The sequence below is a fragment of the Sphaerodactylus townsendi genome, linkage group LG10 (genome assembly GCF_021028975.2).
Source record: "Sphaerodactylus townsendi isolate TG3544 linkage group LG10, MPM_Stown_v2.3, whole genome shotgun sequence".
Taxonomy (NCBI): domain Eukaryota; kingdom Metazoa; phylum Chordata; class Lepidosauria; order Squamata; family Sphaerodactylidae; genus Sphaerodactylus; species Sphaerodactylus townsendi.
In genome coordinates, this window is record NC_059434.1 from 6,056,844 (window position 1) to 6,083,608 (window position 26,765).

The window sequence follows — 26,765 nt, forward strand, 5'->3', positions numbered from 1 at the left end:
TTGTCAAGAATCATAAGGTACAGCACTTAATGATTGTCATATAGGTCTAGTAAGCAATCAGGAAACAATCAGTAGTAATGAAAACATAAAATGTAAAATCATAAAATAAAATAAAATAAAATGTCAGCACAGGCTATAGTCATACAGTCATAAGTGGGAGGAGATGGGTAATAGGAATGATGAAAAAAGTAGTGCAGTAATTATATAATAATTATATAATTATATAATAATTATATTCCTACCCATTATATAATGGGTAGGAGATAGAAATTTTAAAAATGAAAGCTGGGAATTCAAAGAACCTCCTTTGCCTCTTGTTACAATATTTCATCAATATATCAATATTTTATTGCTATTTAAAAACAAAACAAAACAGGAGAGTGTCGCGATTCCACTGATGCCACCGTTAATGATGCCTCCCTTAAAAAATCTTAATTATTTAAGTCTAGAAGAAAATAAGTCGACAACTGTGAAAATGCACTGGCGAGGCAGATGTGCAGAACAACCATTCATTCATTCATTCATTCATTCATTCATTCATTCATTCATTCATTCATTCATTCATTCATTCATTCATTCATTCATTCATTCATTTATGGGTTTTGTATACCGCTCTACCCCCGGAGGGCTCTGGGAGGTGCACAACATAATTTTCTCATACAACATATACAAACAAAACCCCATTGAAATTAGATTAAATTAGTTTAAAACACAGCAGTAATTAACAAAGATGGCGTCAGCGATAAACCCCAATTAAAACCCTCCCAGAGAGAGGGGGGAGACAAAACAGGAAAGTGGGTCCCCTAGATGGCAAAGGAACTCCAAGTCAGAGGAATAAAAGGGAGGGGGTGCACCATACCAATTCCAATATTTGTAGATGGACTCCCAAGAAAATTTGGAGTAAATGAAGCATACGGAAAAGCCTAATAAAGTGATTTCCTTGCAAGTTGACAAAAGAGCATTGACGCACAAAAGCTTCTACCCCCCCCCCAAATCTTCTTGTCTCTAAGGTGCTCCTGAACTCACATTGAGCCGTTTTATTGTAGTCCCACATAGCTACTCTCTGAAACTATCTTGCTAGCTGATAGTCTACATGAATTCCAACAGATATTCACAGGTATAAAGAGATTTCAGTTGGGGCCAATATGTTTTCTTTTTACAGCTGAGCAAAACAGTGCTTTAAGAAAGAAAGCAATGATGACGTCTGTCCATAATTTGGCATCAGCTGTTATGCTATCACTGTTGTACTGTACACAGCAAAACAATGTGTCATAATGTTATTCATGTAGCATCTTTATTCACGTCTAGGAAAATGACTGGTTTCATCAAGTTATCTTCCTTCTACCGACTTCTGGAATCTTTTTGCTGGGCTACAAGAAACTGTTACATTAAAAAACAAACAGAAGGTCATTGTGTGGAACCTAATGGAGAGTTACTAGTCTCCAAGTAGGGTTGCCAACTTCCAGGTAGGGCCTGGCAATCTCCTAGAATTACAACTGATTTCTTGATTATGGTCTAAGCCAGTGTTTCCCAACCTTTTTGAGGTCAGGGTACCCTTGACCTCACTCTTCATATCTCACGGTACCCCTGCCGCCACCCTCCACTTTCCCCTCCCATTGCCCCTGCTTGCCACACCCCCCACCTTCCCCTCCCAGGGTGAAGGGTAGCACTGGGGGTGCGGGTGGCTGCTAACCTTGTGGCAGGCCCTGCCCCATGGGCCAGCTCCATGTCCTTGCTGGCACCGGTGGGAGACACCACAAAAATGAGGTGGGGGCGGTAGTGTTGCCGCGGTACCCCTGGGACATGCTCACGGCACCCCAGGGTACCACGGAACCCTGGTTGAGAATGGCTGGTCTAAGCTGTAGCTCAGTGTTACAGCATCTGGTTGGTTCCTGGTTCAATTCTAATCACCTTCAATTAAAAGGACCAGGTAATAGATGTCAAGACCTCCACCTGATACCCTAGAATCATAGAGTTGGAAGAGACCTCAAGAGCCATCAAGTCCAAACCCCTGCAATGCAGGAATACACAATCAAAGCACTCCTGATAGATGGCCACGGAGAGTCTGCTTAAAAACCTCCAAAGAAGGAGACTCCACCACACTCCAAGGTGGTGCATTCCACTGTCGAACAGCCCTTGCTGGCAGGAAGTTTTTCCTGATGTTTAGGTGGAATTTCTTTTCCATCACCTTGAACCCATTAGTCCTGGGCCTAATCTCTGGAGCAGCAGAAAACAAGCTTGCTCCCTCATCAACATGGCATTCCTTCAAATATCTACACATGACTATCATGTTCCCTCTTAACCTTCTCTTCACCAAACTAAACATCCCCAGCTTCCTAAGTCTCTCCTTGTAGAACTTGGATTCCAGACCTTTTACCATTTTGGTTGCCCTCCTCTGGACCTGTTTCAACTTGTCAATAGCCTTCTTGAATTGTGGCGCCCAGAATTGCTCACAATATTCCAGGTGAGGTCTAACCAGTGCAGAATAGAGAGGCACAATTACATCCCTAAATCTTGACACTATACTCCCACTGATACAGCCAAAAATTACATTGGCTTTCTTGGCCGCTGCATCACACTGCTGACTCATGTTTAGTTTGTGGCAGTGACGTAGGTTTAGATTTTTTATGGGGTGGTTTTGGGGGGCCGGGCCACACCCCCACCTGCCCCTGGGGGCATGGCCATGCCTCCCCAAGCCCCTGGCCTCAGTGCTTATAAAAGCAGCTCTCTGAGGCCAGGGATGGCAGACTCCCCTGCCCTCCCACCCCACCCCGCCCTGCCCCACTTCACCGGCTGGACTCCCAGCTGGCAGCCAGCAGTCCCTTCTGTTCTCTACTCTGGGCAGAGGTGTAGCTAAGGAAAATGGAGTTTTGTGCTCCACCCAATGGGCAGGCGCTGTGATGCTGGAATCCACCCCCAAACAGCATCACTTTCAATGGTATTTAGACTAGGGAGCCCAGATTCTCCTTTTAAATCCACCTTAAAGAGAGAATCTGGGGTTCCCAGTTTAAACAACATTGAAAGTGATGCTGTTTTGGGGTGGATTCTCCCCCACCCTCAAACTGCATCATTTTCAATGTTTAAACTTGGGGCTTCAGATTCTCCCTTTAAATCCATCCCGAAGGGGGTGAATTTAAAAGGAGAATATGGAAAAATTTGGAGGGTGCCTGCTGTCAGGGGTGCAATTGTTAACCTAGCAGCACCAAATTTTCAGGGTATCTTTAGGAGACCACTCACTTTGGTGAGTGGTTCAGGGGGTCCAAAATTATGGCCCCTCAAATGTGTAGCCCCCATCTCCTATTAGCTCCCATTGGGAACAATGGGGGATGGGGCACTCCCTTTGAGAGTCCATAACTTTGGACCCTCTGGGCCAAACTTTACAAAACCTGGGTGATATCCGTAAGAGACTCTCCTGATGATACCCAAGGACGTATGTAAGGGCGGCTTCTCGGGTTCAACCCCCCCCCCCATTCAAGTCCAAAGCTCCGCCCCTCCGTTTGTGGATTTTAAAAACATTTTTCGTGTTTTTGGTTTCTGGCCTGCAGGGGGCGCATTGTTTGGGCTAGCAGGGATTGTTTGGGGGACTCTCCTGATGATACTACCCGGGTTTGGTGAGGTTTGGTTCAGGGGGTCCAAAGTTATGGACCCTCAAAGATGTAGCCCCCATTTTCCGTTAGCTCCCATTGGAAACAATGGAGGATGGGGGCACCCCCTTTGGGAGTCCATAGCTTTGGACACCCTGGACCAAACTTCACCAAACCTGGGAGGTATTATGCCTGAAGTAGTTTTATGAGGGAAAAGTTAGCAATCCCATCCAACACTTTTATTTGTGGTAACTGCTTCACGAACACAGAATGCTACAGACAAGGTGACCCTGTCTGCATGATCAACTGATTGTTGTAACTGCAGATGTGTGGAGTTTTCCGAAGGCAATATCAGCAGCAGGCCCATTTTTCAAAGCAGGGCTCCTTTAATTTTCATTTCCCTTTCTAGTCCTCGAGCAAATCAAAACACAAGTGGTGAGCCTTAAGAAAAAGCTAATTAGTACAACTAATTGACAGAATGAGCATTAGCCAGCTGTTGGGTTACTCTGGATCTTCTAAATTGGAGATCTATCTTTGTTTCTGAGATGTTCTCAATAAATAAGATGGGAACAAGAAGGGAGCTCTCGAGGACTCACAAAGGGGGAATCCAACTGCCCCCTTCCTCACTAGGTCAGTCTTTGTCCCCTCCTGTGCTTTGGACCTCACTCCCAGCCCCCTTCACCAACTTCCACTCTTCTTTCTCCTCTTTGTGTTAGTTCGTGATTGTCAAAGCCAGGGGTAGGGAACCTGCGGCTCTCCAGATGTTCAGGAACTACAATTCCCATCAGCCTCTGTCAGCATGGCCAATTGGCCATGCTGGTAGGGGCTGATGGGAATTGTAGTTCCTGAACATCTGGAGAGCCGCAGGTTCCCTACCCCTGGTCAAAGCCATTCAACACAAAAGCAAAGCCTCCAGAGACCTTGGGCTAGTCACAGTTCTTCGGAGCTCTCTCAGCCCCACCTACTTCACAGGGTGTTTGTTGTGAGGGGGGAAGGGCAAGGAGATTGTAAGCCCCTTTGAGTCTCCTGCAGGAGAGAAAGGGGGGATATACATCCAACTCTTCTTCTTCTACATTGTGCATGGTGTCTTCATTGTAAGATGGCAGAAGTATAAATCCCTGCTGAGCCATATGAGCTCATTGGCTGACCTTGGCCATGCTATTGTCTCCCAGCCAAACTACCACATAAGACTCTTGCAACAATAAAATGGGATTTGTATTCCATTCGATGTTTTTGGGAAGAAAAGTGGCAGAACTGTGTGCGTGCGTGCATGCGTGCGTGCGTGTAATAACATTGTTCAGGGAGATGGGTTGAGCACAATATAGATCCCAGTTCGCCTTCATTCAGTTGTTTGATTTTGGAGTTGTTTTCATTGTAATGAGAAGAGTAGCATAGAAACGTACTAAACAATAAATAAAATATCAGAGGCTGCAGTCCTGTGCGTGTTTGCCCAGGACAGAGCTGCGCTGGAGTTCAATAGTACTTCCATCTGAGTAAATGTGTTTAGGGTCACACAGTAAATCTATTTGAAAATGGATTCCTTGGCTGCTAAGAAGTTATGTGTTAAAGAAGCACAAAGTACTCAAATTCTTGAGCATTGTTTCCATACACATGCTGCAAAATAGCTAAAAAAATTTCATTAAAATTCTCCGCATATTTCAGGAGAATCTGTTAGTCTTGAAGCAGTTTTTTCAAAGAAGAACATAAAAAGTTGAAACGTGTATAGAATTTTTATCTGAGTAATAAAATATATATTTACCTATTTTGCACCATTGGCCATGTTCTCATTTTTTTATATCTTATGGCTGGTGTTGCCCGTTTATCTCCTTTCATACAAATACCACAGGGAATAAATCTTTCATGGCAGGAAATGCTCAGGTATTCTGTTTCTGTTTCTTGCCTCTAACTACATATCTCACCTGCGAAAGGCAAAAATTCTCTTCCATTTGGAATTTCAACTTCTGCTGTTTGACTTCCTGTATATGCAATACACTGTCCTCCATTGCAAGGACAAGTGGCTCTCTCACCCCAAATTCACTTTAGCCATTTTCTCATACACTAGGGTGACCAGATGGTCACCTTTGTTAACCGGGATGGGGGTAGGCGGCCGCGCACAGCTGCAGGAGCGCACTGCCTTCTGGGGCACTGCCGTTTCCCGCCCTGTGACAGGGCGGGAAACGGCAACGCCCCAGAAGGCCGTGCTCCTGCGGCCACGTGCGGGGGAGGCTGCCGCATTGCCTTGCGCCCCAGAAGGCAGTGTGGCAGCCTCCCAAAAATCTGGACAAGTTAAATAACACGCAGGACAAGTTGTTTGAAGGCGGGACTGTCCCGCCAAAAGCGGGACGTCTGGTCAGCCTGTCATACACAACGCAGATGCTAGAACAGTGATGGCGAACCTATGGCACAGGTGCCAGAGGTGGCACTCGGAGCCCTCTCTGTGGGCATGCGCACAGAGAGTTTGTCATGTGGGGGGCAGAAAATCACACCCCCATACACACATGCGCACACATCCATCTAGGTTGGCCTGGGCCACTGAGCATGACATGCGCACACCGCAGTGAGCAGGGAGGACTCGGCTGGCGGGCCTGGTGCCTGTGCTCTGGTAGACTGCTGCCCGAGGGGAGGGGCGCAGAGGAGGCAGAGATGCTAGAGAGGTACAGAGCTGTGTGCAAGGGACTTGCTAGAGGCTAGAGCAGGCTGGCCCCTGCTCGAGCCGGTGGGGCGGAGGAAGAGGGAACCAACCGTTTTTTTCTGAACCAAAACCTCAGCATTCAGGCTAAATTGCCAGGTTAGCACTTTGCAATAAATAAGTGGGGTTTGGGTTGCAATTTGGGCACTCGGTCTCGAAAAGGTTCGCCATCGCTGTGCTAGAAGGACCCAGCTTGAAAGGCAAGACCTTGACTGACACGTGAGATTCCTGTTACAAAACTGAAATGGAAAATGGAAGCTGTGTGGACTGGAAAGGTAAACAAGAGACAAAGTATCTGTCGTCTCTCCCCCACAGTGTTAATGGTCTGTAAGTAACATTAATGCAGTGGTGCTTAAATTCTGTTGTCCGAGGACCACTGGGGGGTTAGGGTTGCCAAGTGGGGGTTGGGAAATTCATGAGATTTAGGGGTGATGCCTGGGAAGGGGGGTTAAGAAGAGGAGGGACCCCAGTGGGGTACGATGCCACAGAGACCGCTCCCCCAAGCATCTGTTTCCTCCAAGAAAACTGAATTCTGTAATCTGGGAAGCAGTTGTAATTCTGGGAGATCTGCGGGCCCGATCCGAACGTTGGCAACCCTACTTTGTGCATTCTTGGGTGGGTTCTAAAATTATGATATAGGGGAAACAGCCAAGCAGTGCTGGAGTGTGTGTGTGGAGGTTTAAGGTTTCCACTACAGCAGTGGCATAGTGGTTAAGAGCAGGTGTACTCTAATCTGGAGGAACCAGGTTTGATTCCCCGCTCTGCTGCTTGAGCTGTGGAGGCTTATCTGAGGAATTCAGATTAGCTTGTGCAGTGCACTCCAACACACGCCAGCTGGGTGACCTTGGGCTAGTCACAGTTCTGCTGAGCTCTCTCAGCCCCACCTACCTCACAGGGTGCTTGTTGTGGCGAGGGGGGGAGGGAAAGGAGATTGTAAGCCCCTTTGAGTCTCTTTACAGGAGAGAAAGGGAGGATATAAATCCAACTCTTCTTCTTCTTCTTCTTCTTCTCCTCCTCCTCCTCCTCCTCCTCCTCCTCCTCCTCCTCCTCCTCCTCCATTGCCTTTGCTTTGCAATTTTGTCAGGGAAGGAATCCACCAAAAAGAACAAAAACGTAGACTCAGATGTAATTACAGAATTTGCCAAGCATCACACAGGATTTGATATTGTTGATGAAACTCATTAAGAGGCAAACTAAAAGTCATTTTTAATTTTCCACTAACATTTTAAAAAATTAAAAGTAGCTCCGGGAAGCTTCACTCCCTAATTAAGAAAGGGTGAGGAAGAGAGGATGCTTAACTTAACTCTTTCTGTGCCAGCTGTTTTTCTGGTCGGAATGATTCCTTCCCAGTTCCTGGCAAAGTGAGGGAGGAGAACTTTGAGGTCAGTTAAAAGATGGAAATTCCACGTGGCTGCATGTCATGTATGGTTTGGTCCTAAATGTACCTACACCAAGATAGCCACCCTTCCTGTCATCTGATTGTATGAAGTGTATGGAGTCCACCCAGAGACATATTGGGGGAAAATGGTACCTAGTGACAACCCCTTCTTCAGGCCCCCCCCCCGCCCCCTGTGCCCAGGGGCAGGGCTTGGGGCTGGAGCTGTCCATCACTGAGCTCTGCCCCCAGCCTCTGTGCAGGCCAAGTCCCACCCCTGGCCTCCATGCAGGCCAGCAGAGCCTGGGGAGGCCTGTATGGAGGGTGAGGGCAAGGGAGAGGGTGAGGCTTGGGGTGAGGCTGCCTTTTGTCAAGCCCTGCCCCAGCCTTCATGCAGGCTGAGCCCCACCCACCCAGCCTCTGTGCAGGCCCGCAGGGCCTCTGAACACAGAGTCTCATTAATGAACAGTCCAGGGGCACGACCGGTAGTCCCCTCTGCAACAACTGGGTCATTACTGATCCATGGGGTGATGTCACGTCATGACATTTACTTGGCAAATGATGGTTTTTTATGTGTGTGTGGTATCCTCCGTGTTCATTCCCTTCAGTTTTGATTCTTGGCTATGCACACATTTTCCCCTCTTGGACAATCTCCCTGCCTTCAGATCAGAGAATCTTGTTTCCAACAGCTCTGAAAGTGTGACTTCACGGTGAAAGTGGACGAGGTCAGCATGCATTTTGTTTTCTTCAGGTTTTCTTGGTCCTGCCATCTCCTACCCACACAACAACAGGTCTCCGCACTCTTTGGGCCACCGTTGTAGCAGGGTCAGAAGGCCTGGGGGGAAAAATCACACTGAAATTCTATCACGGGAGCAACAGACCTTGTGAAATTGACAAGCAATTGATATGGTCTAGCAAACTAATGCTAGACCGAAGAATGGAAACAATAACAACAACAAAAGGCAGCAGGCAACCTCCCCAAATAGAGGTTGCATGGAAACAATGAGGAAGCAGCAGGTGAGCAAAATAAGAACATAAGAACTAGCCTGCTGGATCAGACCAGAGTCCATCTAGTCCAGCACTCTGCTACTCGCAGTGGCCCCCCCAGGTGCCTTTGGGAGCTCACAGGCAGGAGGTGAAAGCAATGGCCTTCTGCTGCTGCTGCTGCTCCCGAGCACCTGGTCTGCTAAGGCATTTGCAATCTGAGATCAAGGAGGATCAAGATTGGTAGCCATGGATCGACTTCTCCTCCATAAATCTGTCCAAGCCCTTTTTAAAGCTATCCAGGTGAGTGGCCATCACCCCCTCCTGTGGCAGCATATTCCAAACACCAATCACACGTTGCGTGAAGAAGCGTTTCCTTTTATTAGTCCTAATCCCCCCCTCCCAGCATTTTCAATGGATGCCCCCTGGTTCTAGTATTGTGAGAATATGAGTCAGCTCAGCCAGCGACATGTTCCAGGAGGAGAATCAGTGGGAAATCCCCCACTGCGAAGCACACAGCCATAGGATAAGTAGTGCATACATAAACGGCCTAGGATTACACAGTGGTTTAGCATTGCCTTCCTCTGTCGCTGCACTTTACCCCCATTTTACTGACCGTAGAAGGATAGAAGGCTGAGTGACCCTTTCCCCCTCCCTCCCCCTTCTCCCCAGGGGGGTGGGCCACAACCAGATGACGGGCCCCCTTCCCCTCTTCTCCCCCCAGAGTGGATGGGCCATGTCCAGTTGACAGGCCCCCTTCCCCTCTCCCCCTCCCTTCAGGGTGGGTGGGTGGACCACGGCCAAATGGCATAGGAGGTTAAGAGCTCATGTATGTAATCTGGGGGAACCTGGTTTGATTCCCAGCTCTGCTGCCTGAGCTGTGGAGGCTTATCTGGGGAATTCAGATTAGCCTGTGCACTCCCGCACACGCCAGCTGGGTGACCTTGGGCTAGTCACAGTTTCTTGGAGCTCTCTCAGCCCCACCCACCTCACAGGGTGTTTGTTGTGAGGGGGGAAGGGCAAGGAGGTTGTAAGCCCCTTTGAGTCTCCTGCAGGAGAGAAAGGGGGGATATAAATCCAAACTCTTCTTCTTCTTCTTCTTCTTCTTCTTCTTCTTCTTCTTCTTCTTCTTCAAAACTCACTCTTCTTCTTCTTTCCCCCTCCCCTCAGGGTGGGTAGGCCATAACCAGATGACAGCTACCTGGAATCAATTCCGGTGATGAGCAGGGCTTTGATTGCAACAGAGCCGCTTACCATTCTACGACCCCGGGGCCTCCATCCCAGCAGTACAAGAGTTAAATTTTTATTCCTCAACTAGAAAACTAGAAAAGCATTTAAAATCCCTGCGATGTTGACATTGCTTCCCCCAGCTTGCATTCTCTATATTCAACATCTCTCACCCTTCAACTCAACCTTGACAACGATCCCTTTACCTGAAAAGAAAAGAAACACTCTTTAAAGAGGTATCTGTGGCTTATTTGAGACAGAATTAATTCTTTCCTTGTCTGTCATCAACATCATCATTACAGCAATTGGAAAAAAGTGGAATCTCAATTATGGCCATGAGAAGAGACGGGGCATCTTTAAAAATGAATTTCTGGATGTAACCGGACCATTTATTTATTACCCTGCGAGGTCAAACGAGTAGGAAACTTCTTGTGTTGGGAGACAAAGGTGCATTATTTAAAGGTACAAAGGGGACTTTGAATAAAGTCTTCCCATTTTTCTCTCCTGCTCAATCTAAATCTGAAGAGTTGCAGAGCAATTGCAATTGGCTTAGGAGTTGTTTTGTCAGCCTGCCAGCCGTTACTAGAGGGAATCAAACCTTGTGGGACCCCTGAAAGGGGAGTCAGGGTGGAAGAGACAGAGGCTGTAGGTTCAAATGCAGCATACAGCGTTCCATTGGTTCATCTGCTAAGGGAGACAGGAACAAATGCTGCCTCCCACGTTTGTGGGCCCCTCAGGCAAGGAACATAAGAACGAGCTTGCTGGATCAGACCAGAGTCCATCTGGTCCGGCACTCTGCTACTCGCAGTGGCCCACCAGGTCCCTTTGGGAGCTCACAGGCAGGATGTGAAAGCAGAGGCCTTCTGCGGCTGCTGCTGCTCCTGAGCACCTGGTCTGTTAAGGCATTTGCAATCTGAGATCAAGGAGGATCAAGATTGGTAGCCATGGATCGACTTCTCCTCCATAAATCTGTCCAAGCCCCCTTTATAGCTATCCAGGTTAGTGGCCATCACCACCTCCTGTGGCAGCATATTCCAAACACCAATCACACGTTGCGTGAAGAAGCGTTTCCTTTTATTAGTCCTAATTCCCCCCACCCAAAGGAATCTTGACTTGGCCCCTTATCCTGCCTGGCTAGCTGGCGGGCAGAGACACTGAGCACCCTCTTCAAACTGCCAATCACTGACAGTATAAACTTTTATGGCCCAATCTAAGGGGGGGGGGCGTGAACATAAGAACATAAGAACATAAGAACAAGCCAGCTGGATCAGACCAGAGTCCATCTAGTCCAGCATTCTGCTACTCGCAGTGGCCCACCAGGTGCCTTTGGGAGCTCACATGCAGGAGGTGAAAACAAGGGCCTTCTGCGGCTGTTGCTCCCGAGCACCTGGTCTGTTAAAGGAGTTGCAGAGGCAGTGGGGCCCTACGCTGATGGATTTGCCCTCTCTGGGCCTCTTACCCCAGTGAAGGGGTAAAGCTGCCGACGGGTGGTCACCGCAGCCCTCCATGATTGATAGACACAGAATGGAGTGCCGCGTCAGCACTCCTGCCATCTCTGTCCACATAGCAGGGACTTTCTAGAGCAGGGGTCTGTGACCTGTGGCTCTCCAGATGTTCATGGACTACAATTCCCATCAGTCCCTGTCAGCATGGCCCATTGGCCATGCTGGCAGGGGCTGATGGGAATTGTAGTCCATGAACATCTGGAGTGCCACAGGTCGCAGACCCCTGTTCTAGAGGTATTGCCAGGTGGATCTGGCAATGTTAGTTGTTAGTTGGCTTCCACCTGGCTTTTCCTCCTGGGACGGCAGCACCTGGGGCCATTTGGGCTAGATGAGACCAATGGGAGACTTTTCGGCTGCAGGGAGGGGGCCTCCCCGTGTCCTCAAACCGCCCTCTAAAGGGGGCAGGGAAGCACCCCAGCAGTCCTGTTCCTGCCCCCCCCCCCCCCGGCTCTGGATGGGATTGTTACTTATGCATTATAGAATTGCTAAAATAGCCTTATTTATTATTTTACCTGACTTATATTTCCCTTGAATTAAAGTTAATTTATGTGTGAGAGTTAATTTTAATTATATATTTATTTCTCTGCCTGCCCCCCCCCCCCCTTTAACTTTGTTGTGATTTGTGCTGATCTGTGACTTTGTTAATGAAGATTGCAGATGGCAAGTCCCTAATATCTGTCTTGGAAAATAACAGGCTCAGCATCCCCTCAATAGGATTTAGGCCACACCATTACAGAGTTTTAATTTTTTAATTTAATTTGTACCTCACGCTTTCCCAACTCAGACGAGCCCAGAGTGGCCTTTCTTCGTTTGTTTGTGTTTCTGTAACTCCCTTTCAAAGGTAACAGCTTGAGCTAGAAAGGACCCGCAGAGAAACGTTGGAGAGTCCTAATGCACTAATTCCTTCCATTTCTTCCTTTGCAGGAAAAGACAGCGACAGGAGGGAAACGGAGAGGAGACGGCAAGCAGTTTAAAGAAATGTGTATTCCTTTATAGAAACGTATACCTTTTACTTTTCTTTGCAATGTCTGTGATATATCTTATTTACATAGACCTTGAAAAATAGTTTATTATTAGAATGTCTGTGACCTGTTTTCACTCCCTAGTGGTTCCAGCTGTGGAAACACCGCCCTCTAGAGAAAAGTGATTTCCAAACACAGGCTGGGTGAGGATTGTGGGGACGGGCGGGGGGTGGAGGGAGTCAACTCCAAGAGTGAGAAAATGAGCTTAAGGTGTTAGAGGAGGAGCTGTGGTAAGAAAGACTAGTTTTATAGTAGGTGTGTGATTTATGAACTTGTTTCCTATGGATTTTGCCATTCAGGTTAAACTTTCCAAACAGAGTGCACGTCCGTAATTGGGAGAAAAGTCAAACCATGCCGATCCATCCGTTATTTGTCCAGCTCATCTGTACCTCTATCCTGTCAGGACCATGCCTGCCAGTGATTAGATGTCTTGCTGTGTAAGAATTGCAAATGTTTTCCTGTAAATGCTTTCCTGTTTCCCTCTTCCCTTCCTAGCAACCTCCTGGCACCCGCTCATCTGCAAGAAGGTGTGAACGGTTCCCAGGTTCTTTGAAGCTCTGTAGTGCTCTGTAGACATTTGGTGTGGGGCGAAACAGGGGGGTTGAAGTATATAGTTCCTGGATCTAAGCTCTCTAGTTTAGATCCAGCTTTAGATTGTTACTCTACGCGTTGTAAGAAATAAACTGCTTTAGGACTTTCCTACGGTCCCTGTTATTTCCACGTTCGAGAGTCTGACATATCCTGGGGCAGGCCACCCCCCAACCCATGCGCCAAATGCAGCATTACAAGACCCTTTTACTCAGCTGCTGCCTTCCTGCACCCACAAGCATGGTGGCAGTTGAACTAGCCTCAAGAGCCAGCATGGAGGAGTGGTTAAGAGCAGGTGGACTCCTCCACATGTGTGGTGGACTCTTATCTAATGAACTGGGTTTCATTCCCTGCTCCTCCACATGAAGCCTGCTGGGTGGCCTTGGCCTAGTCACAGTTCTCTCAGAACTCTCTCAGCCCCACCAGCCTCACAAGGTGTCTGTTGTGGGAAGGAGTTTGGAAGCCTCTGAGACTCCTTACGGTTGAGAAAAGTGGGGTATAAATCCAAATTCCGCCAGCAGGAGGCACCATTCCGAAGAGTGGAAGCTAGGCCTCCTGCCACCAGGCAGCACAGAGGTCTGTAGTGCTGCATGCATTTTCTTGGGGAAAGTGGCGCTAACTGGGGTTTTCCCATGATATGTGTTTATCAGTGTTCTACATTTTAAAAAATAACATTGACAAACTGCCTCTGGTTCTCTTAATCCAGGGGTGTCCAACTCTGGCACGTCAAGATGTTCATGGACTACAATTCCCATCAGCCCCTGATGGCATGGCCAATTGGTCATGCCAGCAGGGGCTGATGGGAATTGTCGTCCATGAACATCTGAAGCGTCAGAGTTGGACACCCCTGCCCTAAGCTGTCCCTTGAAATGCATCTGTCTCATAAAGCTCTCCCAAAAGTCCTTTGAGTGTAGATCATGGTGTGCAAATCCTTTGTGTTCAATTGCTAGTCATTTTATGGCATACACCCCCAGCACTAATTGAGACTATTTTGATTAATTTTTAAAATGTTCATAAGATCTGTAAGTACACAAGAACTTGAACTTGACTTCCCCCCTCACAACAAACACCCTGTGAGGTAGGTGGGGCTGAGAGAGCTCCGAGAAGCTGTGACTAGCCCAAGGTCACCCAGCTGGCGTGTGTGGGAGTGTACAGGCTAATCTGAATTCCCCAGATAAGCCTCCACAGCTCAGGCGGCAGAGCTGGGAATCAAACCCGGTTCCTCCGGATTAGATACACGAGCTCTTAACCTCCTACGCCACTGCTGCTCTTTGTGTAACCACAAAGAAAAAGGTGTACTAGGGAATATAAGAAGAAAAGATAAAAAGTAAAGAAGAAGTTTTCAGGCAAAAATGAAGCAAATAGGCAAGACAGTAGGAGCCTACTCCACCGTGTTCTTCCTGTCTGAGGCAGGAAAGTAACTGGAGGTTGGGCAACCCCCACAGCAAGGAGACAGGAAGTGAAGAACTTTGATCGTGCCTCCCTGAGAAAAGGGGTAGGAATCACCCAATCAAGATGTCCTTCAACCCCATCAGAGTTGATGGGGTTGCGCCCTCTAGTGGCAGCTGCAAGAGGCAAATGCCACCCCTCCCCTGTGCTGCATTGGAACTAGCTTCTTCTTATGTACAAACGGGTTTGGATCCGAGGAGTATTCAGTTGCATTCCATGAAAAGATGCAGAGCCTTAGGATTTTTGTTTTTTAAACAAAGGTTACAAAATTGAATTTTTATTGTGTCACACAAGATGCACTTATAAAATTGGTACAGAATTATCGTTTAACAGGGAAAAAATCATTCCAAATTTCCTTTGAGTAACAGTTAAACAAAAAAATATTCACAAATATTTTGAATTCAATTTCAATGAGCCAAATTCATCAAAATAAAACACATCCAGTTTAAGAGTCTCCCTGCCGGCATTTGAAGCTCCTATTCCCTTAATGTTTCTGACTTTGGCCATTTCTCCAACTGAAGGGAGAAAGATGCAGAGAAAAGGGACGAAGCACGCTTCTCAGACTGGAGACCACCCCCCCTAACTTTCATTTTCAAAGACTGCCTGATCAAGATGTCATTTCTGTACACTCGGCTCAGTAACGGTAATGGGTGACTTCTGAAAAATAAACATGGACTCAGAATTATAAACTTTAATATTTTTCCTCTTTTCGCTTGGCCACTCTGAGATTGCTACTGAACTGACAAAGGTCTGGAAATCATTCAGCATTTTAAAAGTCATGGTTACACAAATGTCAAAGTGCCTGAGACTATGGCACCCTGTCTCGCACTCCGCTAAAATGTCAAATATTTATTTTCGGCTCTTTTAGAGCACCTCTCTCCCATTCTTCCAAATATATCCCCAAATAAAAACTGCTGCGTACTTCAAAACCCAAACACTTCATAATACAGCTACATTCATTCTACTTAAAAGTTTCTTTAAAACCCATTCTATTCCCCTCACCTTCACTTCAGGCTTCCTGTTTTTAGCCATGTGCAATTGTCCAGGCCAAGACAGAACAAAAATGTTCATTTTAAGCTGATTCTTGATACACAAAATACACACAGTGTTTCTTTGATACAATGGTTCACAGCGGCAAGTAAAACGTTTATGTGCCAACTGGAATCCTGCATCTTGATTCTTCCACCCTCAAGTATGGATGTGTTCACATTTTATAAAGCCATTTAATTTTTTCACTTTTAAAATACAATGCAAATTGCAGAGAAAGGGGGGGAAAAGCTCCATTTGCCCAGTTAATGGGCATATTACTCAATTTTTCAGATCAAATTCATTAAACCTTTCATTTAAGGATCATTTATTTGGATTATTTGAATTGCACCTTGAACCATCTTCTGGTGGCAATATCTTGATTGTATATTCTAAGGAAAGTCTGAAAAAAGGTTTATGGCAGGTGAAGATATTGGAGCTGCTTATGAAAGCCAGTAGAAAGAAGTGCTTCTCGGTAAAGATGCAGGTGCATTTCCAAAGATGACCTTCTGATGAAGGGATCTTGGCAAAAAGTGATACATTCTGGAAGCACAGTTCAAAGAGCATAAATGAATTTAGATTTTTTTTCCACACGTTATTTCCAAGACAGCTAGGCTGCAGCTCTGCCAAGCCGAAGAGCTCTCCACACTCATCGCATTTCCCCAAAAATCCAAGCTAAAAAGCTGAAACCTGACCAGTATTCAAACCACGTTATTCATCATAATAGGGTTGCCATTAATAATTTAATTTTTTAAATAAATATTTTAAGTGCCTGTTTGGCAGGTGTCCCTCCATCCCGGTAGCATCTGCTGTCCCAAACAGCTCAGTATCCTCAGCACATCTATTTACAAAAGTTCAGTCAATTCTGTTGCCACAAATTGTGAACCGGTCGATCTCCAACAAATCTTTCTTTGCAGATCTGTGTTTTAGCTCTGAATTGTCCAGGGAAACGTCTTTCTCATCTCCGTCAGGAGTCGTCAGGAACTGATCGGAGTTGCTCGTCACCAGCTGGGGGGCAGCGTTTTCCTTTTGGTGAACGGGCTGGCTGGTCACTGACACTGACAAGTTCTCCTCTGTAAAAATCCATGCATAAAAAACAGAAATTAGGACATGGCAGGCAGGATATTTATGGCAGTTCCAGACATGATCCTTACTGAAAAAATACGTTTTGGTCACTACACTGCCTGGTTATGAGGCTTTTAACATGTTTTTTTTTTTTGCTGATGGTTGTCTTACCTATTGAAGGCCGCTGCCATGTAAGAACCCTTGGATACCTTTGCGTTCAAATGATAAAAACCATACCTTTCCACCAACCTTGGCAATGACCACAGCTTATGGAAAGGAGGAATGAGAGCAAGACTAAACAAGAAACAAGGAACAAGGCTGGCCAAACCCCAACAAACTTGCCACACAACAGGAATTGCACAAGGAAGTGTTAATACCAACAATGACTAAAGTGCATATATACAATATTCACAAAATAACATAATCAGGAATGATTCCATGAGTCCATAAGGTTCTCCCTCTATAAATATTTCATTCACAGTCCAGTGGAAAACATGGAAAAGGCACCGGTTCAAGAAACAGCAACCCGTCCGCCAAATTGTACAAAGTCTTCAAAAAAAAGTTAGCAGCAAGTTGCGTTCGTAAAGAAGCAGCTAGCAGCGGCAGCAGCATTTTGAAGTAAGCGCTTTGGCTAATCTTCTTCCAGTGCATGTGCGTCCTCTTCAGTGCATATGTATAGTATTAGTACTTATTTCCATCATTCAAAAATAACGTTACTAAGAATCCTAGAAAGAACACCTAGTGAATGATTTGCAACATACTTTGGTAGCATATAACAATTTTTGAATGATGGAAATAAGTACTAATACTATACATATGCACTGAAGAGAACGCACATGCACTGAAGAAGATTAGCGAAAACACACTTCAGTGCTGCTGCTGCTTCTTTGAACCTTGCTGCTCTTTTGAACTTGTACAATTTGGCGGCAGGTTGCTGTTTCTTGAACCGGTGCCTTTTCCATGTTTCCCATTGGACTGTGAGTGAAATATTTATAGAGGGAGAACCTTATGGACTCATGGAATCATTCCTGATTATGTTATTTTGTGAATATTGTACTTTAGTCATTGTTGGTATTAACACTTCCTTGTGCAATGACCACAGCTTAGCAATGAGATAAACTACAGCAGGTTATATCTAACAGTTAGTTCTGATACATGACTGAAAGCTCACAAGTACAATGGCAGCTTTTTCAGCAGGCAAATTATTTTAAGTTTTCAGAAACATTTTGGATAAACCAGCTGGTGGCAGCCCCTGGCCCCCTCTCAGAGATTACGTGAGGAAGCAGTGGCAGCCCCGGATTTTAAAGTCTGACAGCTAACCAAATTAATACAGTCAAATAATAAATGGTAGTTGATGGTGAGGAGCAGAGAGAACAGAGACTGGGAAAAGCCCCGTGGCCCCAGGGACATGCCGATTATTCCATAGCCAGTGGGGACAGATTTCTGGTCGCTCGTCCCTTCTACAGCTGTGTGTGGTTTTGCTTAGACGAATTTTGCATGGCTTGCCAGGAAAGAGCAGAGGGAGGAGGAAGGATGCAAGGAAATGGGGAACCCAGCAAGGAGAAAGAGAAAGGAAGCAGATGCTGGGGAGACAAGGAGCCAAAGGCCAACGTCTGTCCATAACTGTGAGGGGGCAGCTTTTCTGCTCTCTCAGCAGGGATTCACTGTTTGTTTATCCATAAAGTGTCTGCAGCCCAAACCGTGACTGTTGTGAGTCCTTTATTAGGACAAGGAACACATTTTGTTTCCACTCATTGGGTACATGCTCCATGTTTAGATTACAGGCAGCTGTTTCCCTGCACCATTTTCCTTTTTGTAAAGCATCTGCAAGAGGTGCTTTATTCCCATCCAAACCTTTGCCTGTCATTTCTGGGGAGCGGCTGCCTGCTGCACAGGGAAAAGAGATGGCTGCCATCAAGGGCAGAGCCGCTCCCCCACTTCTCCTCTCTCTGTGCTAGTTTGCTGGTGGTAGATTTGTTATTACCTTGGGCTTCAATATTTTAGTTTTCTGTTACATATGTGTGTGTGGCGCATGGGAGTCCATAATTGAGGACAGAAAAAGTACCTGAATCCATCCATCCCTCCCCTTACATTCTGGTTATACTAGCATGCCACTTAGTCCTCCACTGTATCTTCAAATTTAGCCTTCATTTATTTGGTTCCATACTGAGCCACATCTGGTTCTAGAATCACAGGTGGCAGACTTCTGAGTTACTATTAAACCACATCTATCACCTAAACATGCAGGTGCACGATTGCAGAATTACACCGTGCAATGAGGTTAGGTAGAGAGAATACAGAGATTCATCAGCTTAAGCTTGACACAGTCTCATCTCTGGAGTTGAAACACAACTGCTAGAGGACGCTTCCAAAAAGAGCACGGCAGACCAAGGAGCAGAACATAAACCAGATGGTTCCCTTCACCTTGAGTCGACTTGTACTTGCTTTGCTGTTTGCCCAGACTGGGTTTGCCGGGGGTGCTGGCCGGAGGGGGGTTGAACAACTTCTCCTCCATGTTGGCTTCTTTGACGTACTGGCATGACTTTCCCAACAGCACAATGCTGTTAAGGACTTTGAGCGAAATTAACCTGAAAAAAAGAAGTCCTCCTCAGCCGATTCCATTTCTTGGATGACAACGAGCAGCTCAGTTTTTATCCCGCCAAGTCAGATCCCTCAAGAGCTCTACTTGTAACTCAAGAATGTGACCATCGGCTATCAATGCTTAACTCCAAAAGAACCAGTCAAAAAGCCCAAGGCCAAACTATCCGGGGTCTACCGCTGCATCGGCAACTAGCCAAGTCAACTGAAAACCTGGGAAAGAGGTGACTGAATCGCTGCATTTTCATAATACTTTTATATCCAGACTGTTACAATTTAATAAGCTATATATTTAGGGTCAAACTAGATGCGAGATTTGTGAACACCACCTGCAACGTTATTTCATTAACTAATTACCGTGTGCTCACTGCTGCTCTGAAAATCAGGGAAGGAATTCCGGGGTGGGTGGGTGGGAGTTATACTCTTCCTATGCACGGCACTGGCTCCAGTCGAAATCACTCCTTTCCCCAATCTTTACAGCATCCATGTGGGACCAACTAGCACTAAAAGAGCCCCCTCTCCAAATTAGTACTTCGGGAAATCCTGAATCCAGATCTGCTGTGCAAAGTCTAATTTGGCTCTTCAAATAACTTTACAGCGCCAGTACAACTGAATTCAGGCACAACTAATAGTTCAATCTTATAAATGCTTGCTTAAAAGAAAACCACAGAATATGAGGGGATTAACTTCCAAGGGTGTGTAAGACTGCCACTTCAGTCCCACTGAAACAAGTGAAGTTACAGTGAGCATTAAGTCTCGTGGCCCTCAGTGGAACTGAACCACACACAGGTTCAGCAGGATTTAGGCCACAACCAAGAGAGCCGGCATGCTGTAGTGCAGTGATGGTGAACCTTTTCGAGAGCGAGTGCCCAAATTGCAACCCAAAACCCACTTATTTATCGCAAAGTGCCAACATGGCAATTTAACCTGAATACTGAGGTTTTAGTTTAGAAAAAACGGTTTGCTCCGAGGCGTGCGTTACTCACAAGTAAGCTTGGTGAAGCAACTTGCTCTTAAGGAGCAGCAGTGGCGTGGGAGGTTAAGAGCTCGTGTATCTAATCTGGAGGAACCGGGTTTGATTCCCAGCTCTGCCACCTGAGCTGTGGAGGCTTATCTGGGGAATTCAGATTAGCCTGTACACTCCCACACACGCCAGCTGGGTGACCTTGGGCTAGTCACAGCTTCTCGGAGCTCTCTCAGCCCCACCTACCTCACAGGGTGTTTGTTGTGAGGGGGGAAGGGAAAGGAGATTGTAAGCCCCTTTGAGTCTCCTGCAAGAGAGAAAGGGGGGATATAAATCCAAACTCCTCTTCTCCTTCTTAACACCTTGCAACGCTTTGAGGGTTTACTCAGAAGCAAGGTCAGCCTCGATATGTGTGCGTGTGGATGTGTGTGTGTGTGTGCGTGATTTTCCGCTCCCCCTACATGACGAACTCTGTGCACGTATGCCCACAGAGAGAGCTCTGAATGCCTCCTCTGGCACCCGTGCCACAGGTTCGCCACCACTGGTGTAGTGGTTAAGGGCAGCGCACTCCAATCTGAAGGACCTGGTTTGATTCCCCACCCCTCCACATCAGCTGCGGACTTTTATCTGGCGAACTGGACTTGGTTCCCTGCTCCTACATATGAAGCCTGCTGGGTGACCTTGGGCCAGTCACAGTTCTTTTCAAACTCTCTCAACCCCACGTATCTCACAGGGTGTCTGTTGTGAGGAGAGGAGTTTGTAAGTCACTTTGAGACTCCTTAAAGGTAGAGAAAAATCAACTCTTCTTTAGTCGTAAGTAGGAGAAATACATTTTGGCATTTTGCCCGAGTTCTAGAAAAAAGTGAACCTTCCTTATGAAGAAAAAAAACCTGATAGGAATCCTTTTTTGAAAAAGATGTCTATGGAAATGACACAGCACTCCCACAGATTTAGGACCTGAGTCATTTGGCCTGTGGAGTTACTAATTAGGCAGTTTCTGAAATCAGGTTGCAGAACTAGATACAGCTTCATTTCATGCCACTGCAAGAATGGCTGGTTTTTTAAATGCCACACAAGATCAAGACTCCAGGAAGCAGCCCGAACAGCCCAGCTTAGCTTGAGCTCATCACTGGTTATTGATTTGTATGGTCCTTGAATGGTCCTTGACCAGAACATAACATATCAATTTAAGTGATGCTTAAGAAATCGAAAAGAAGCATATAAAAATAGGACATAAAAAAGTGTTAGGGTGCCTGTGTGGTTTCCGGGCTGTATGGTTCGGTAGCTTCCTAGCAGCATTCTCTCCTGACGTTTCAGATCCTCTGAAGATGCCAGCCACAGATGCAGGCGAAACGTCAGGAGAGAATGCTGCTAGAACACGGCCATACAGCCCGGAAACCACACAGCACCCCAGTGATTCCGGCCGTGAAAGCCTTCGACAATACAGGTATAAAAATTGATACCATTTATACAAACATTTATATCATAAGTAATAAATTTAAAATATAACCAACTGGCACAGATTATAATGGATTTACCTATCTATAAGTCACTGAAACCAATGTTTCCCTAATTCTGCTCAATATCCATCCAAATTTAGCTACATTGTAAGTTATCTCCTGATTTGTGCCATTTAACATAATCAAAAAGGATAATCTTACTTTCTCTTCCTGGGAAGCAGGACATAATAGGAGTAATAAGACGATCTCTTACCCCACCGTGATTTTTACAGACAAAAAACCCACACTCTAATGTCTCAATGACCCTTCACCACACAAGCAAATACATTCTATTGGGAGAAATTCCTTTACATTTTCCATGAAGGACTGCTGTAGGAAATATATCTCATCTTATCAACAGATACATTCTTCTAAAGTCAGGGTTGTCTAGATATTTAAAATATGTCATCAGGTCAGCTTTGTTTAATTGGCTTAGGCCTGTGGTGGCGAACCTATGGCACTCCAGATGTTCATGGACTACAATTCCCATCAGCCCCTACCAATTGGCCATGCTGGCAGGGGCCGATGGGAATTGTAGTCCATGAACATCTGGAGTGCCATAGGTTTGCCACCACTGGCTTAGGCCATAAAGAAAACTTGTGATTTTATTCAAATCATGTTACCTTAAGCTTATCAAAACTGGGGAGGCTAATCAAGGTCGGTCAGGGTCCATCCATACTTGGATGGGAGACCACCAAGGAAGACTGGGGTTGCTGTGCAGACAAAGCCAACGGCAAACCACCTCTGAATGTCTCCTGCCTTGAAAACCCCAGGGGAACCACACATCAGGTCCAAGTTGACGGCACATTTTTTATTCAAGACTAGCGGGGCCTGGCCACGCGTTGCTGTGGCAATTGTCCTTCTCATCACTGTCCGCAACCCACACAGATGTCCATGCAGGTCCAATGATCCGCAGCATAGCCTTTTGGGGTGGTCAAATGGAATCCCTCTTTCCCTTTTCAATTCACATCCTTATATGGCGGTGTCCTGTTTTTTTTAGTATAAGATAACCCTTTCCATTCCAATAAACGGAATTCTGTCCAGAGTGGTGTAATCCCGCTGGAGTCCATGAGGTTACGCTGGTTGCCACTTGCATTACAGTCCTGGCTTGGGTAAGGGCGCGGTTGAACTGGGGAAGCAAGGAGTGCTTATCCCAGTCAGGCAGTGGAGGCAGAGGTGGTGAGGTGCTCAGATCGAGGCCAGCTCCCTGGGTTTGTAAAGGGCCATGTGCAAAAAGAAGCGGAGCCAGTAGTGTTGGATTCGGCCCCACCCGGCGGATTTTCTTAGAAGAAAAAGGCAAACTCCAGCTCACTTTTAGGTGCCAAAGAGAGCTGTGGCGGTAATATGGGTGAGGAAGTGGGTAAGTGGTGGTTGGATGTGAGGGAGGGCAGAGTGAGGTGTGGTGGAGGGATGAGCAGGGATGTGTATGAGGAGTATGTGTGTGTTGTGTGGTAGCAGTGGGTGAGGCACAGAGGAGTGAAGAGCTACTTCCGCTGCGTGTGAGGAGGATCCCCACCTGACGTCCTCTTCGCCACACAGCAAAGTGTGTATGTGTTTTCACTTCCACCGTATTGATACCTAACGAAGTATTACCTCTTATTTTCTAAATGTTTTCACTGCTCATCTCTGCCCATCTGCGCAAACGTTCTAAGGGCATACCAACCCCTCAGGCCACAGACATGCTGCACAAACATTCTAAGGGTGACAGTTAAACACAGCCAGCTTCATGGCCTGGAGCACCAGGAAAAAGACGTTTTATCTGGTTCAGGTATGGACTTTTGGCGATTTGAAGGTCTGATTACCTGCCCACAACAGGGAGGAACGTCATGTGAAAATTTGGGGGCGATCCGTCCAGCCGTTTCGGCATTAGGGCATGACTAACACAGTCACTGTTAGCTTTTTATATATATAGATGATGGCAGAAAACAGACCCACACCACTGAGCACACACAAGGTTGGAGTCCAGTAGCACCTTAGCGACCAAGATTTTGGGGGTGTAGTTTCTGAGAGTCAAAGTTTCCTTTGTGTCATACAATCTGGCGAAGGAAGCTTTGACTCTTGAAAGCTTACACCCCCCAAATCTTGTTGGTTTCTAAAGTGCTACTGGGCTGGACTGCAATTCTACTACAGACCAACCTGGCCACCCTCTGAAACAAAGATGTAATTGGTGGTTTGTACTACGGCAGCACCTGAAAATCAGCCCCTTTGTTTTCACCAGCAAACCATCCATTTTCCAAAAGCACTGAGAGTCAAAGAGGAAATCACAGAAAGGAATGTGAGACAAGAGACTTGGAGTTACTTAAACAGCCATTGACATTTAAAAATTGTAGATCTTGAGTGATGTTTTTAGCCTTCCAGTTGTCTAAATGAAAAGAGAAGATTTCACAACAGTTTGAGATTTTCACTTACCCACAGTAAAAGAGGACAACACAGGCACAAGCCAAGACACCTTGCACTTTGACTGAACTGGTAACCACCCGCATGAGCTAGGGACAAGAAAGGGGGGGGGGGGAGAATGTTTGAATAGAAGTTAATAAGAGAACTCTGACAGAGAAAGAGAGAGAACTTTCTGTAGCAGAAATGAAAATATTTGTGCTGAAAATAACCTGTGACACTGCACAGCCTTAATTATTTTTAAAACCTATCTTGAGCTGTCTTTTACAATGTACAAACTGTGTGGGGCTCAGTCATGATTAGAGTCCAAGCTACAGCCTCCTTGTACTTCTTTGTACACTGGGGCCAGGACACCTGTGCTCTATACAAGCACCAGTATTTGTCAGCAACTTGCTGTTGTTTCAGCATAATGTTCTGAAGTAATCCCCTTCCTTAACCATTTATCAAGGAAAGTAGCCTCTTTACCCAATTACAACTGATGCTCAGACGCTCTAAAAGCCAGCACTGTTTTAAAATACTTAGGTATTTAAACATTTTAAAAGCTAGCTCAGTAGAATGTACCATTTTACTTCAACTGTATGACACATAAAGTGGTTAAGTGTTTGGCATCTAAACTTCATTAATTTTCCTTCAGAGGTTCTCCTCAACTGAAGCTCTCAGAAAAATATTTAACATTTCATCTCGCTGTACATTTTTACCCGTTGCTGAATGGCATTGCCAGATGGCAAGAAATACATGACTTACTAAAACAGCCAAAGGGAGAGGAATAAAGCCCATTCTCCTGGAAACCGAATCACTGTAGTCTGTGTATGCCTGGGGGGAAAGAACTGGGTTTTAAAAATAAAGAAGTAAAACAAGTTCCATTAAGACTGGCCATGTATTCTAAATGGTACCAGCCATTTCGAAGGCACCCATTCAAGCAAAAACAAAACTGCATTTCCAACCGGCAGAATGAGACTTGCCAACTAGCAAAAAATCCATATGTTTGCATGTGAATCCAATTAAAATTAATGCAATTTAAAGTCACTGAGCTATAAAGGAAGATCAAGCTGTCTGACATTGTACTAGCAAACTGCAAAGAGACTTCACACCGTTTCATTAAATTAATCTAGTGGGAGAGTCAAAATGTCATAAAAATGACATAAAAAGGGAACATGGCAGTCAGACACAACTCGCCTCTGATACCCTCTTCCTGCTCTAAAGCTTTAAACATCTGAACTCTCCTCACTGCTCTTTTCTAAACCACACAAGAATGGAGTTAACAATTCATAAGCTGAGGGTGGCCCACTATGAAGAACAGGGAACGGATTTACCTGACATGTGAAGCAAGACAAAAGGTAGGCTGAGGTTTCATAACCTGAGGTTTCAGAATTAGTCAGAAGGCCAAATCTTCAAAATTGAAGTCGGCTGTGCAGATACAGCCTGGACTTTTAACAGCAATACACAGTTTTTATGCAGCTCTTTAAACACATCAGTTATCCTGGAAACAAACCCCAAGAAGCCGCTGAGGCTGAGAGAGTCTGGCTTTTCTATGGCCATCCAGAGAATTTACAGCGGAGGTGACTTTATCTCCTTGCTTTAGAAGGTCTAGCTTTTCAAGCAATTTTCTAAACGATTTCTCCAATCCATTCTTTCACTACGTTCCATTGTGAAGGCTGCCCGGGGACAGGCTCCCTGGAGAGGCAGCATAAACGTTTTCTAAACACATAAATCATTTTGAGAAACAAGATTTGAATGTCGAGCAACACAAGAAACTACACTTACATTTTTCTGTCGACTGCTAACGAGGTCAAATGCAAGGCTAGCTCTGTATTCACTGTAGACCTGAGAAAACAGCAACACACAGAGGTCATTTTGAGATCATCAGAGTTTATACCCAAAACAGGATGACTGTGACTACAAACTTTCCACTTCAAAAACACTTTTAGATTTGTATACTTAATGCATATTGATTGGTGGTCTTCCAATGCCTCTTGATGACTAGGCCTGCCATTGCTACGATATGGCAGAGAAAAAGGTAAAGTTGGGAGAATCCTAAATGCAGTTCCTTACAGGTGTTCTACTGGACACAGGAGCAGTATGGCGAATAAGGTTCATATAAAAAGGAGGGGACAGTTTCATACACTGACATGCGTAAAGCAGTTTTTACCAAGGCAAGTGTTCCAGGAGTGCATCAGAATCAATCTGGCCTGACCCAATAGGTGTGTCAAGGGCCTTAGGGCAATCGCCAAAGTGTTAGTTCCAGAAAAGACACTGTGTTATAGCTAAAAATACTGAGGTTCAGCGATTGCAGCCTGAACAAACAGCTCTTGCTCCAACTGCAATCCAGTTCAAGTAGGCACCAGCTGGACCGACCAGTCCTTCCATTCAGATGGGCTACTTAGGTATGATCCTCACACTCACGTTGAGATGCTAGAAACACACCCAAGTAGTAGTAGTAGTAGTAGAAGAAGAAGAAGAGGAGGAGGAGGAGGAGGAGTAGTTTGGATTTATATCCTCCCTTTCTCTCCTGCAGGAGACTCAAAGGGGCTTACAATCTCCTTGCCCTTCCCCCCTCACAACAAACACCCTGTGAGGTAGGTGGGGCTGAGAGAGTTCCGAGAAGCTGTGACTTGCCCAAGGTCACCCAGCTGGCATGTGTGGGAGTGTACAGGCTAATCTGAATTCCCCAGATAAGCCTCCACAGCTCAGGTGGCAGAGCTGGGAATCAAACCCGGATCCTCCAGATTAGATACACGAGCTCTTAACCTCCTACGCCACTGCTGAAGTAGTGTTTCAAACAAGCCCTACCAAGCT

General features: G+C 45.9%; 1 protein-coding gene across 2 annotated transcripts in view; it reads right to left on the reverse strand.

Moving 5' to 3' along the window:
- Positions 1-14,663: 14,663 nt before the first annotated feature.
- TAPT1 (transmembrane anterior posterior transformation 1) overlaps positions 14,664-26,765 on the reverse strand; it is an 82,416-nt gene continuing 70,314 nt past the window's right edge. For both annotated transcript variants that reach the window (XM_048509388.1, XM_048509389.1), the window contains 5 exons: positions 25,734-25,793; positions 24,714-24,782; positions 23,985-24,061; positions 18,939-19,102; positions 14,664-16,522 (listed from right to left, as the gene is read on the reverse strand). In XM_048509388.1, the coding sequence (XP_048365345.1) occupies positions 16,305-16,522; positions 18,939-19,102; positions 23,985-24,061; positions 24,714-24,782; positions 25,734-25,793 (588 nt within the window). In that variant the 3' untranslated portion in view covers positions 14,664-16,304. The remainder of the gene's footprint in view (positions 16,523-18,938; positions 19,103-23,984; positions 24,062-24,713; positions 24,783-25,733; positions 25,794-26,765) is intronic.